Raw genomic sequence first — 15,101 nt, 5'->3', positions numbered from 1 at the left:
AAAAAGAAATAGACTGTGTAATGACTTTTTGAGTAATTATTTTTTATTTTGTCTTTTATATTATTTATTCTTCCTTAGCATTTCCAAATTTATTCCTAACTGGCTTCTATATTGGTTACCTCGAACTGCAAATGTTTCAGCTGGAATGCACAGTATAGATACTTTCAGTAGAGCTTTTGTATATGGCATTTTTTGAATGTGTTTTAATCTTTCATGTACATACACTGCTAGCTCTTTCAAGGAAAAATATTTTGGCTTTGTGTGGCTCTTGATAGGAGAGGAAAGGCAAGTATAGAGGGACTCTGGTGCAAGATTTCTGTTGTAGGATTAAGACTTTCAGTTGCCATAATAATACAAATAGGAATAGTTAGGAAGTAATCCTGTGAAAAAATGTCAAGTGTGCAGCTGCAAAATAAATGAATGTATGTTTTCACCTTTGTGTACTAGTCTTTTCCTCATTTTGTTGTGGCTAGAGTGTTTTTGTAACTGAAGCAAGCACAGTTAGAGCTACCCGGGTGTCTTAGTCATTAAGTCTTTAATGGAAACAGTTCCTTAACTGATACTGTGGCATCAGGAAGGAATGCAGTGGACTCTCAGGATTGCCATCAGAAACTACTTCACCGCTGCTTCTAGCATGACCTGAGGTATCATTTGTACAGCCGTACGGCCTTACAGCCTTACACAATCATGTAACAAGCTAAGGCTAGAATAAAACCAAAGACAACATTTTAAATATTTCCCATCAGGAAAAGCTATAATCAGGGGTAGTTTCAAGGTTATTTAAGTTTGAAATTCTTCTGTTTAAGGAGAAGAGGAAGAAACACATTATGTATGGGAGCTACAAAAAATCAGAAATGTGCTCCTGCATATATTTCCATGGCTTTGAAGGGTGTCAGACCTGACACGTGGCCTCGGCCTCCAAAGTCTTGAAACTGTTATAATAAATTATTGGCAAGTGTGCTTTATAGTTCTAAATTTTGGTATTTGTGATTCATGCTGGCAGGGTTGGGATTAGCAAGTGAATTTTTGGTTTTAAGCCCTTCTGCTCCCAGCATTTCTGCAACATTCACCCATTCTATGACCCTGCTCCTTTCCTGTTGTTCCAGGTTATTAAATACAGATTAAATGGAGACAATGAAAAAGCATTAGTGACTTGTCAGGGCAGTATAAGAAACCTGCATGCTCACCATGGTGCTGCCTCAAGTTAGGCAAGGGAAAAAGTTAAGCCCTATGTTAGTCTCACCTCCAGTCTCCACAACCCAGGCACCTGAGTTAGGAGCCAGACTTTGACATTCTTTCTTCAGAGTAGCTGCTGAGTCACTCTTCCGAAGTTTCAGCTTCTGGTTTTGGGGTGGTTTTTTGAAGAATGCTGAAAATAAAATATAAGTGGCTTTACAGATTTCCCACTTGAACGGTGAAATCATTCAGTGTCCTGGGTTTAGCAGCAGTGGTCAATTTTCAAATTGACTGCTACTGCTAAGCCCAGGACACTCAGCTTTAAAAATTACATCTTGCCTGTCCTTCTCCCAGGCCATTTTTTTCATATCCTCCATATGCAGTATCACTGCTTTGACAGGAGGCCTGGGAAACCCTCTCCTTTACTGGGCAGTGTAGCAAACTTAGTAGCAGACCCAGCTCCCTCAGCCTTTCCTCATGTGAGAGATGCTCTGCACCCTTCGTCATTCTTCTCTTCACTCCTCAAGCTGGGTTTTTCTTGTAGCCTTTTCTGTGCTACAGAGACCATTATTCCATGCTAACCTCAAAGCATGGGGTAGCTGTAGTTGTCTGGAGAGCTTGTGGAATCAGTGTCCTCCAGTTTTTCAAGAAATGGTAAAAGAAATGGCTGATGTGATCTGGTGTTGGTGACAGTACTGCTTCTAGCAGGAGGCTGGACTTGGTGACCTCCAGAGGCCCCTTAAAGCCTAGATTTCTTTGTTTTTATTTTATCATCCTCTGTGTGAGATCTCCAGTCATTCACTGAACTAACCATTAATGCTGTGTTAGAATGTCCCTGTCTCATTGTTAAGACTAGAAGTGCTGATTTGGTAGATTAGTCTTCCTTTCAAGTAGCTGAGTAGTCTGAAATTTTTGACACTCTCTGCATGGGATAGTGCTGATTTATACCAGCTGAGGATATGGCATTCAAAGTACATTTTAATTTTACTTTGTCTATTGTATGAAATTCTGATTTGTTAACAACTTTTATGAATGTTTTAGGAAGCATGACATCAAAATGATTGGCATATATATATATTTTTTTCCTAAAATGTTGCTTCAAGTAAGTTTTGCTTCTAGTCTTGTAGTTGAAGCATACAATAGAACAGGCAGCTTTTATTTCAGACTGTCATAGCTCCCTTTAGTCCAATAAATTTAAAAGCAAGTGGTTTCCATATACATCCTTTTTGTATCATGTTATTTTTACATACAATTCACTTAAAAATACGAGGGGGCATTCTTCCCAGTTTTGAGACCTCGAAGCAATATTATTTTGTCTGGATATTCACTTATAGGATAAATGCATGTCTCTGCAAAGAGTTCTCAAAGATATAATTACTGTGCTGCCAACTCTTTCACTTGTCCTGCTCTGTAAAAGAGGTACAGCCATGCAGCCACAGTAAAGGTCAGAAGGTATTATATGCTGCATGCAGTCTAGCTAAAGTACATGAGAGTCCAGTTAAAATACAGGAACAGGATTTCTCTGCTTCAGTATGGTGCAGGAGGAAATAATACTGACTTGAAGACAGAAATCTCTGTTATACTTGCATAGTAGCAGGTAAAGAGAAGGACAAAAATCAAAGGGGCCTGAGGGTCTTGTGTCAGTCGTGTTCCTACATTACTGAAGTACTGCTAGATGGTTATGGAAGCGCTGGCCTTGTGACAAGCAGCAGGTTTTGGAGGATAGGTCCATACATTTGCATGTGCATGTGAAATGGCAAATGCAGGAGACAAAAATTGGTAAAAGGCTCTGCTTTAGACCACTGTGAAGCATTACTGAAGGTTGTCCAATAATCTTCAGTAGCCCCAGTAGTATCTTCCCTGTTGTCAGTTCACTGTTTAGCTGAGAGCACATCAGCATGGCATTAGCACAGGCTGATGTTACCTTGCTCTGCTGGACACAAGCCAGCTCTCATCCAAAAAGTGTGTGACCTTTTTGGCACTCTACTGAGCCTGAGCATAAGATCCCACTTCTCAGTAGTACTTGACCTCTCAGGTTCAGCGCTGCACTAAAGTCATGGGACTGTTTTTGTTTGGCTTGGAACACACAGAGAGAGACTTGGAGCTGGATAAGGCATACACATGATTCAGTGTTTTGGTTTTGGTGTTCTGTTAAAAAATCCAGCAGCATCCAGGCACTCCTGTAGGAGCAGTAGCTCAAAGTAGTCCAAAATAAAGCTTTGCTGTAAGTTCAGGTGCCTCTTCCTTTTCTGCATGGACAACAGTCCAAATGTTTCCTTCTATGATTGCTTAGCTGATCCCATTGCGTGCTGTTACATGTATCTGATCACCACGCTGTCAGTAAAAGTTGAAGAACAACCTTGTGGTATGCCAAAAATTAAGAAGGATCAAGAGTAAGAGAGATAGTTTTACCTTGGCAATGGAAGTAATGCCACATGGTATCAAAACAAATACAGATGCTCCTTTTGAGAAAAGCTCTTCTGGGGACACTGCATCAGCAGCGCTATGAATTTTTAACAGTTCTAATTTATCATATTATGTGTATTCATCATTATAATTCCTGTTTCTCAATAAATATAACCAGAATTTCTCTAAGCCTATTATTTTTCTTTTTCACCCATTTCCAGTAACATGTCTTTTTGTATGAATTCTTGACTATGATATAGTTAAGATTATTTTCTCTTAGTGGGACAGGAATCATTATGTGATCCATGTGTTTTTTCTTACTGTAAAGAATCCTGTTTCCTTATATTTGGGAAGATAAATACAGTGGTAACATTTATAAGAATAGAATGAGAATAGTCCTGTGATGTCCCAGTCCCCACCAGCAACAAGGACATGTAAAGTGCAAAGCTGTTGTCTCCTTTGCTTGTGCAAATAGCTCTGGAAAAAGCTAAAACATACTCTGTTTCCATTTGTGAAGTTATCCCTAGATACAGTTTTGGGGGCTGAATGTCTCTGTGAAAGAAACTACAACTATTTTTGGTAGTCTGAGAAGCTTTTGATACTGCTCGTTTCCTCTCATTTCCATTCAAAGTTCTTATGTTGTATAGAGCCATATAACTGCGGCTGTCCACTGCTCAAAGACTTTTTTGTTTATGGAGGCGACTGAGATCGCATCAGCATGTTCAAGTTTTTCACTAAAGGCCATGAGAAAGCTTTTAGAACTCTTATGGCCCAGTATCTTTAGGCTTTTCCCCCCCATGAAACAAATGGGGTGAGCAGATGGAGAAAAGAAGGCTGCTGCTGGATTGCTGACATAGAAAGCGGTAAATAGCTCCATCTCTGTATTGGAGGATAACTACTGATATGACATGGTTTTGGTGCTTCCAATTGAGACAAAGATTACCACTTTCCCACATATCAAATAAACCCTAGTGGGAAACTGGCTTTGGAACTGTGTGTGGTTCTGGTCACTCCATTTGGACAAATGCGTAAAAGTAGAAAAAGCTGCTGAGAAAGGTGATGGTAAGAAGGAAAGCCTGTTTTATTAGAGAGGAATAATGAGCTTGGCTTTTGTAGTCACAGAGAAAAAGATGAGAAAAGGTTTGAAGATAAATGGAAAGAAAATTCCAGGGTGGAAATCATCTATTTAAGTGAAAAGATAATGGGCACAATGAGAAGTCAGTACAAGCTAACCATTATTGTGTTTACATTAGAAATTAAGATTTGGTGATGGCAGAGAACAGGGATTCTGAAATAGCATTGGCTATTGGAATAGTGCACACAAAAGGCTGACTGGTTTTAAAATGAAGCTTCACCACTTTTTGAAGGGGATTGGATGATGCTGTTATTAGGGGACTAGACCCAGTGATCTGGGACATCCTTTCTAATTCTGTGCTGAACAAGATGGATCTGTGCAGAACATCCCCTCTGGACTGGAAAGAAAAAAGAACATGATTAAATTAATTATCTTTATCAGCCTTTTGGCTACAATTTGAGCATCAGTTGTTGCAAGGCTACACTTTCCCTGTGTTGTAATAACACGCACAGTCCCATGCTTACTGTTAATGGTGGCCAAAACCAGAAATTTCTGGAATAGAAGGAAACATCAGAATATGGTGTGTTCTTTTTCTCTGCCCTCTCTGTTATTTGAAACTAAAGTAGAAATGCAGATAATAGCTTTGCCACTGAGGATCTCTCAAAGGAGGAAGAACTCTTCACTCTTGTCCTGGGTTCAACAGTAGCAGTAGTAGCTACTGCTGAACCCAGGGCAACTCTACGTACACTGACTTTAATGTAGACACCTTAATGGATAATTGTTAAGTGTCTAACAACCTTGTCTCAATTAAAGAACAAATTTTAAGGCATATTCAGGAATAGTACTATTCCTTGTGGAGTTATGGAAGAGCTGTCACCAACTCTTCTATGGACAAGGTACAACAGTGCTAACAGGTGAACTGTGAAACTGAATTTGCCTCAGATTCTTTCCTACATGACAGAACATTCAGGGAAGAATTTCCACAATTCTGCACTTGATTCATTGCCTGGAGATATGAGAGGAAATGGGCAACAGGTCTAATCTTTGTTTCTTATCCATGGCAATTTTAATTTATGGAAATGCTCTCTGTGCCCCCAAATCCAAGTCTTTCTCTGCTGATCTCACTTTCTTCTCTACAGTCTTTAAACAAAAGAATTTGATATTACAGTTGGCTTAGACTGAGAAATTGCTGTGCTAGCTAAAAAGTTGGCACCACACCTTCTATTCAGAGTGCTGCACGTTGGTGGTGTCTGTTCAGATAACCTCTAGCTACAGTTGAGTAATACCACAAATGGGGAAAACCCTAGAGAAATAGGAAAATCCCTAACTGTTTGTGCATTGTGTAAGTATATTTTGCTTAGGCTCTTTGCCAAAGCGGATAGGAATCAAAGTTGCATTCTGCATAGGAGTAAAATGTGCTATCATGATCAGGATCTTATTTTTTGCATAAAAGACACCCATGGCATTTGTGAAAGAGGAAGAAAATTTCCATTCTGGTTTTAGTGTGTTATGTTTTTATATTGCATTCATCACTGAAAATTCCTGAAAACAAAAGATATAGAAAGTGGGAGAGGAACTTGATTAATTTATTTGAGCTCTTCTTTGAGACAAATGGTCTCTTTTGGCTATTTTGCAAAAGGATTATAAAAGAATATACTGCCTCCACCCCTCCCCCTTGGTATTGTACAATAAAAAGAAACACTTGTTAAAAAAGGAGGAATTTAGCTGTGACAAAATGCTCTCTGTAACTGGCAAGTGTTTGTGCAAATGTTTGATTCTTTATGTAAACCTTCCCCACAACGCCTCACCCAGAACAAAACCAAGTGCTTAGGAAGGACAAAACATCTCCCTACCAGAACAGAAATCACTTATGGATATGTTTCTTTTTTTCCCATGGAGAAGATGAGAAAATAAATGCAAGATGGTACTGGGAAGTGCTCAGATGGTAGCATTCATCTGAGCAATAGTATAAACCAGTAATTAATTAAGATAGACCAGAAGGTACAGGTGGATTTCTGCATCATCCCACAGCCCCATGGAACTGGGTGATTTTCTTTTTTTTCCATGTTTGTAACTTAAGACAATTTATTTACATGTAATTTGCATTCTTCAAGTGTCATAACAGGGGCATCAAAGCACCGGCCCTTAAATAAAAGGCCGAATCCTCTGAGTTTTGTGAGATTTTTGTTTATTTCAGTGAGATCTTTATTTTTTTCTAATGTATTTTTGCACCCTGATTGTAACCAGACAGAACGGTTGGAAAACTTAATTTAAAGATGATGTTCAAAGAAATTTTAACTGGCAATTGGGAACTCTCTCAAGCCACCTAACCAAAATATTTTCAGTAGTTTAGCTGCCAAATGGGAAGTTAAAAATACAGAAGTAATTTGCTAAATTATCAACCTCATGAAAGATTAATTTCTTCCAGTAAGCAGTGGCTCAGCAATGAGTTGATCCAACAGTTAGGTTTTCTCAGTAAGAAAATTAGCTCCTTACCCAATCAGTTGAATTTTTGCAGTCATTTTGTATATTTGTCTGTTCCACACCCTAAGGCCATGGAGAACCTCAAGTTAAGAGGCTGAATTCAGATTGTCCTTCTGCATACTCCTGCAGGGTTCTATTAGAATGAATTCAAAATTAGGGCTTTGAAACAGCAGTTAAAATTCCAGTAGTTTTATATGAGCTGGCATGTTCCTTTTTTATTGGTTTAGTGTTGCACTGAATTATTCAGGAAGCTGTGGTCTTCTTTCTGTTGATCATTGTGCATTAGGAGAATCAGCAAACTACCAATGAAGTTCTTTTGTGGGGGGCAGAATTAATATATGACAAATATTTCTATGAACATATTAGAGCAGAAATGAGGTTGCATCAGTTACATTTTTCAGTCCTTCAGGGGAATTCAAGGAATTTATGAAACCACTGAAATAGAAGTACCCCAGTTTTAGAAGAGTTATGCAAAGAAGTTTGATTTCCGTGATAGAATCATAGAATAATTTGGGTTAAAAGGGACCTTCTACTCCAACCCCCCTGCAATGAGCAGCAGCACCTTCAACTAGACCAGATTACTCAGAGTTGCCTCCAGCCTGACCTTGAATGTTTCCAGGGGTGGGGAATCTACCACCTCTCTGGGCAACCTGTGCCAGTGCTTCACAACCATCCCTGTAAAAATTTCTTCCTTATGTCTAAATTTCCCCTCTTTTAGTTTAAAACCATTACCCCTTGTCCTATCACAACAGGCCACACTTTTTTGAGTGTTGATGTAGTATTGTGTAGAAGCAGCCGAAGTAATACCTTTAACAATGTCACAAGTAATTTTTATAATCTCCAGTCTATGAAAATATAGGACCATCTTTGTCTTTTTATAATGAGTGGTTTAAAATGCTACCTTTAATGCATCTGCACTTTTATGAGTCATAGTGACAAACTGCCAGTTGTAAAAGGTGAAAACTTACCTCCAGAAGTTATTAAAAATAAAAGTGCCAAAAGGACAGAGGAATGAGAACTGGTACAGTTTAGATCCTGTTGACTGGTTTTCTAAAGGCCTCCTTTAAAAACAAAATTACCTAGCTAAGAACTTAAAAGCAACAATGAAGGACAGAAAACACTTCTTGGGTGCTCTAGGCAGCTGCCACAGCGTAGCTAACATGCTGTCATTTCTCACCTGAACAATAATATGATTTTGCTCTACAGCTGTGTTTATGAGGAGGACAGAATTACCCGTGGATGAGAATGCCTCACGGATGACCAAGCAATAGTTATTTTATGGCGTGCTAACGCTTACCTGGGTTGCAGTCTGTTTGTCTGCAACACAGGAACTTCAGGACTGAGAGACTTGCTGGCTCTAAACCTCAGAGGTTGTTGTTTTATTGACTTAGTATGTTTTAAAAAGGCTGAGAGCTGCCAGTCCCTTTGAGAGCAGAGGAGACAAGGTGGTGCCTGCTCCTTTTGTGTGTGTGACAAAAGTGTCTCTGTGAATGAGACACTGATTTTAGAGGGAAGCAGAAAGCTTTGCCCTGTACAAAGTAATACTGGTATAAAAGTGCTACATCAAAAACTTGAGTGCCAGAACAGCAGAAAACAGTATTTGCTGGCTAAGTAATAGCCTTTCTTTAGTATACCATGCATAATAGTCAAAATAAGATTTGTTATTTTTATACTCTACAGAATTTTAGTGTGTGGTTAAGTACTTTTTTTTACTGGGAAAATGAATGTAATCTGTCTGAAAGGTAGTTGGAAACTCACTAAAATCTCACTGTCACATTCACTTTGCCTCTTACAAAAACACTTTCCCGCCTGAGCACCCTAAGTGCTGTGCCTAATTTTATTTTCAGGATTCCAAGCCAGATAGTTCTAAGAACTAAAAATGGAAGTCTTATTTCTAAACTTCATTTGCAATTACTGTAATACTTCCTTCCACTGGCCTAGTGTGATCCTCTAAAAAAATCATATAATAGTCATTAGTGTTCTAGATATCTTCCATTAAAAAGTCACTTGGTTTCTTTGCCCTGGTAAGAAGCAGTCCATTGTAAAGAATAAGCTATTGGTCACTGTGAATAGCAGTACCTGATGAAATGACATCTGTATTTGATTGAACACTTAAACTTGTTAGAACAATTGCACCTCAGTAGAAATACTTGAAAATAAGGATATTACTGATCTTGTGTCCCCACATATATCAGGTTGTCATACGGAGTAGTGATGTCCATTTTCAATGTATTTGAAAATCTTTGTTTAATCTCAAAAATTATTTCTGTTGTGGACTGTATGTTTACTTGTTTAAGGTATGTTTGTATTTGTGTACAACGATTAAGCAATATTTATTTTTATTGTCACCTCAGCTTTTATAATATTTTTGTTTCTGTTTGCAGGGGATTCATTGTAAAAGCAAGCCTTCCAGTGAGTATACCTCATTCACATTTTTACTACATTTGGTTTTGAAAGATAAAGATAATTTATTGCAGCTAATAAATTCACTTGGTGACATCCAATCCCTGTCCTGCCAAGATGTTTGCCACCAGTTTCTTTCTACGAAACACTGCAAATTGGTAGGCTCCTATAAATAATAGGTTAATAATGACTGTGCATTGTTGCTTTATAATTTTCCTTACCATAGATGATCATTGGGAGAATTTGCTTAGTCATTTCATATGTTTTTATTGCTTCTACTTATCATTATTACCTACAGTAATAATACAGCTCTTGAATTACCTGAACCTGAGCATCCATGAATCACTCCTCTAGTGCACATGGTCACTTGACAGGGAAGTATGAGACAGGTACCCTGTAGACTGTTCCCTCCTAGCTGGAGGCCCAACTCTGAGCTCTGCTTGTCTCCATCGTGCCATTCCTGGATGCATTTGGCAGAGTCCACAGGCAGGGAGAAGCTGCAATGCGGAGCTGCAAGTGTGTGAAATGCTGATGCTATGGCATGAGGTGTGAGTTGAATATCAGTGCCGGGAGTCTTACTCTGAAAGCATGGCATTTATGGGACACGTGTTGAAGTGGGGAGAAAGGACATGGCTGTGGAAGGGTGTAGTTAAAAGTCCCAGCTGAAAAAGTCTGAAGTCTTCTGCTGGTGAGCAGAGTGAACCGTTGGTGGCTGGTTCCTAAAGAGAATGAATCTCTTTAGGATTAGGCAGCTGAGCTCCTAGTTACACAAACTACATGGAAGGCTGGAGAAGAAACAGGGACACTGACCTTTGCTCTGCCTCACTGAAGCATGCCTTCATGCCCTTGGGCAGCACAGGCTGAGGAATCCAAACCCTTCAACCTTGATCTCAAAGGGAAGGACACCTGCAATATTGTTGGTTATGAGTTAAAATCTGTGCTGGGTGTTACACAAATTTAGATCTAGATAGTGAAAACTCATTACATGTACCACGAGGTGGTGATTCACCCATCTTAGGACAAGGTCTTTATGTGCTGGGAGGGAGGTGAAAGGGGTTCTCCCTCTGTTGACTGCCAGAGATGCTTAGATCACAGGCTGGTTGAGGCTGGAAGAGACCTCTGGAGGTCATCTGCTCCAAAACCCCTGCTCAGGGTCACGCAGGTGCAGGGTAACGCATATGATGCACATAAGCTTAAAATAGATGTTTAGCTCTTAGCTGGATATACACTTTGGGCACAGAAGAGTTTGTAAGCTAAAGATCTTATCTTTCAAGATGATGTACATGAAGCAGACCTGGTTGTAGGTTTTCAGTGCTGCCTGAAGATGACTTATCAGCTATCTTTAATACAAGTAACACGCCGGATGACTCAGCCTTATGGGGGTGATGAAAAGACATTTTTCTAGTCTTCATCCCAACTCACTTGTGCAACAATGGGTGTATACTCATTTCTATATTTCCTTTTCCATGGTAATTCTTTTTATTATTTACTGAGATAAAATTACCTTAAAAGACCTTAACTGTATAATAGGACACCTTTTCAGTAGTCGCTGCTTTTAGCTGCCACAAAAAGATTATTTCCTTGAATTCACAGCTATGAGATGAGTGGTATTTGGCAGTAGCTTTTACTCTGCCTTCTCCTGCCTGCTCTTCTACACTATTAGTAGTCCCTAAGGGCTACTGTAGTATTTGAAATTCACTGCAATATATCCAGACATTGATATCAATATGTCTATGATTTTTAAAAAGCCTTACATTTGGCACGGCTTGTCACTGTGCTGCCCAATATCCTTGAAAATTTGAAATGTTTCTGAACGTACACCTGTGAAACTCTTCTAATTTACTGTGCATTGAAATCTATTGGGAAAGAGAGGCTGTCAGTCTGAGATCTAATCAATTTCGTAATTGGTGTAAGTACTTTTAAGTAGTCAATTTTGGTATTTATTAACTGAAGTGCACCATGTGGTTATCTTTAGAAGAGGATATCTAGTTTGTTTATGGTTTTGTTGAACCATCCTAACACACAGATGCATCAGATACTGTAGTAAATCATATGCAGATAGGTTAGAAATGCTACTATATTTTATACTCATGGAATGATGCTCCATTGAAGCAGTTTTAGTGTCCTTTAGATATGTTCACAGTTTTAGCACTGTCAGCATCCTAAGTAGTTCAGATTCTTATAATTCCTGTAGGGGAGAAATACAGAACAAAAAACAGTTAGGATTTTCTATTGGGTGTTGGCCTGGACTTGTTAATGTGTTTCCTCTGCAATTTTTTTTGCTGTTCTCCAATTTCATATTCTTGCCTGAGGCTTCAAATTATCCATCTAGTAATTTCTGTTACGTATTCATTGCTCAGCTCTGGCTTCTATTATCCAAGTATACATAAGGTGTGTTTTGCTGTCGTGACAGTTCTGGGTTGATTGCTGCATCATCAGATAAAAAAATAATCTGCTGTGGTTGAGCTGATGGCGAAAGTACAAGGAAAGTGTCTACATGCTGAATGATAAGCCTTGGCTTCTTTATGCCTGGGCTTATATGTGTCCATAATTAAGGAATCTTTTATTACAGCAACAATCCCTCTCTCATGTAGGGCTAATTACAGTTATAGTTCATAAAGTTTAGGCAAGATTTATCCAGCAGATGGTTTGTGTAGCAAGATGTATCTTTATGTCTTCTGGGGTGTAGATCAAGCTACTCGTGAGAAAAGGAAAGAGATGTATGTTCCAGAGGAAACTAAGGCGGGGGGATTAAATGATGATAAGGTAAGAGTTTACTGAAGAATTAGTCAGAAATGAGTGTCATACTGCGATGATTTATAGAACTAAAATTATTTTCTGACAGCTTTTCCTTGTATCATATATTCTTTTTGATCCAAAACTAATATCCTCATGCATGATATGATCCATTTAAGTTATTAATAATGAGTTTTGCAGCAACTTTTGCAACTCTCAAAATGGATCATAATGGAAAAAATCCAAAGTGGAAGAATCATTTTATTTTATCCAGTGTATTGCTTATTTGTTCTGACTTTGAAGGCAGAAACTGTGAAGAAGGACAGTGTCCCTGCTTATGGATAGTCCCCAAAACTGTGTTTTGGCATCTGCCTGATACTAATCTAATGTCAGTAATGCACCTAGTCATGATTTAGAATTCTTCTGAGGTAGTTCCAAGACTGAGACATCTGGTAATACTTTACCTCAGACAGTAATAACTAAGGACCAAATTCAATTAAGTCATGATAGTCTCTCCTAAAAATTAGTAGGGTCAAATAATATAGTCAGATTCACTCAGACAGAATAATTTGTAAAGAACTGTCAGCTGTGTCACTGTATATATATACACATTGCTCTTCCATTAAATTGTTTCTACACAGACGTGGGTATTGGCTAGTTTATAGTCCTGGATCGAGAAATTTACACCAACAGTCAAAGAATTGAGCAGAAACAATCACTCCTAAATACCATTTGGTAATCTCAACTGCATGTCATGCAATGCAGTCAGGAAAGGATCTTTCTGAGGAAAGAGACAGAGCTAAAACTAATCATCACTTATCACATTATTAATAATAATTATCAGGTAGTTCTGCAGTATAATAGCCTCCCAGTTAACTGTGGGTGGATTGATTGGGTGATGTACAGCAGCTCTTCATCCTGATACCTTCGGGATTATTACACCACCCATTCTTGGCACATGGAATACAGTGCTCACATCTGGCAGCTGTGCACTGTACTATAAGCCTGTCTCATCTCTGTGGAAGCAGGTTTACAGATTCTTCAAACGTCTATGTACTCCTCTGCTCTTAAAGCCTCATTTGTATGTTTTGAATGATTTGTGCTTTTTCTTTGGTTTGCACAAATTGTCTTCTCTTGTTGCCAAGATTACCTTGGATAATCAAGAGTTGACTCTACTGTCAGTTGAGGTAAAGTGTCATTGTTTTTCCATTCTTTTCCACTTGGCTCATATCAGTAATCCTGTTGCCTCCAAAAGATGCTTAATGGCTCAAAACCAAGATGATGGAAAGGAGATTCAGGTGTGAAGTGTTTGTTTTTTATGACATTTGATGTGTATCATGAAGGACTTATTTCTCCTGATACCAAGTGTGAGGGCACCTTAAGGCCCGACATGTTCAAGCCTTATGTCAGCCTGTCTTCACATCCTGCATGTATCAGTATCTGATCCTTGACCTTCAGTCTTTAAATTTAGAGCACTTTCCTTCACTGGAGTGGTTGAAGGGGTAAGTATGGATAAGCTTTGCTTGTCCTCCTCCACACCCTACCTTTTCTCTGTGAGAACTGTGGATATGTCTTCTATGTGAGTCAACAGGCATCCATGCTTGACAATTCTTGGGTAGGCATTGAGGGATGCACCCTTTCCTAACAATTTAAGAGTGTTATCCTGTCTTTTATGGTGAGCATAGTGTTGTGGCGCTGCTGTTTCATCCTATGCTCTTCACCATACTAGTTGAACTCCTCCTAGGAGTATGTTAAGCAGTGTAAATAACAAGAGTCGAGTGTTTTTTTTTGTTCTTACAGCCTCTCATGGGGAGAGGAGAATATGCAGTAAAATACTTTGTTTTACTTGGTTGACTTTTGACTTCCATGCTATGTACCAAAGTGGAATGGTAAGAAATGCTTCGAAGAAATTGCTATGAAGTAATTGCAGCTAAACTGAGGTGTGCTGTATTGCATACCACAAAGCCCAGGGGCAAACCCTAATTCCCTGGCTATTTGTTCTGATAGTTTCTTGAATCTCTTAATTTTTGAGACTAAAAGCAGTGTATGTGATATAGAGACTGCCAAGGAATGCATTTGGGATTAAATTTAAAGGTTGGACTTGATGATCTTAAAGGTCTTTTCCAACCTATTTGATTTTATGATTCTGTAAATCCACTGTACCAACATAAATTCATACATAAATACTTGATTTCTGTGCAGGGCAGTCTGAGAAATAAAAGCAGATAAAATATCATTCACTGATGAGATCTGGGGCCTCTTTGGGGGGGATTTCCATAGGAAAATAAAATGAGACATAGTAGTTACGTTCTGTGCCTACTGTTTGCACCTTGAAGAAAGCCTGGATAATATTTATCCTGCTCTTGCTGTTCTGGCCTAAAGCAGAAGGAAATCTTGTAGGTGTGAGGGACTTTTCCAGGACTAGGAATACAATGGTGCCCTCTTGTGTGAAAGGGATATTTTAACATTTAGCATTTAATTTAGCATTAACTAAATCTAAAATTAAAATGCTATCTATGAGAGTGCTAATAAGATACAGGTAATGGTTTTGAAAAAAGTTTAAATGGATTATTAGCCTAGCCAAGATCTAGCAGATATGATTATTTAAAATCACTTTTAGTATAGGTGTGCTCTTCTAGCTTTAATTGTTAGAAATGCGATTCCTTTCTCTTATGGGTTAACACTTCCCTAAGCCAGGAAATGTATTATCAAACCCCATGTGCAATTTAGTTCTTTCCAATCCCCCCTGCATTGGTAGTGAAGCCAACTAGCTATATTGTCCATGTGAAAGTGTTAAGTAAATTACTGGCTTTGCTGAAGT

General features: G+C 38.7%; 1 protein-coding gene across 7 annotated transcripts in view; it reads left to right on the top strand.

The window, feature by feature from the left end:
• The window catches only part of IL17REL (interleukin 17 receptor E like), a 46,533-nt gene that overhangs the window by 9,320 nt on the left and 22,112 nt on the right, over positions 1-15,101 (top strand). For 5 of the 7 annotated variants that reach the window (XR_009967718.1, XR_009967719.1, XM_062634214.1 and 2 more), the window contains one exon: positions 9,526-9,553. Coding sequence is in view for 2 of the 7 variants with exons in the window: in XM_062634214.1 (XP_062490198.1) it covers positions 9,526-9,553 (28 nt within the window). In the remaining 5 variants the exon portion in view is untranslated. Of the gene's footprint in view, positions 1-9,525; positions 9,554-12,233; positions 12,311-13,431; positions 13,468-15,101 lie in introns of those variants that run through there. The other 2 variants (XM_062634217.1, XM_062634218.1) reach the window with 2 other exon arrangements.

Source organism: Pezoporus occidentalis, unplaced genomic scaffold (assembly GCF_034315485.1).
Source record: "Pezoporus occidentalis ecotype Australia unplaced genomic scaffold, CSIRO_AGI_Poc_V1 ctg42, whole genome shotgun sequence".
In the NCBI taxonomy this organism is placed as follows: domain Eukaryota; kingdom Metazoa; phylum Chordata; class Aves; order Psittaciformes; family Psittacidae; genus Pezoporus; species Pezoporus occidentalis.
The sequence above is the reverse complement of the archived record's forward strand: the minus strand, read 5'-3'. Positions and strand labels throughout refer to the sequence as shown.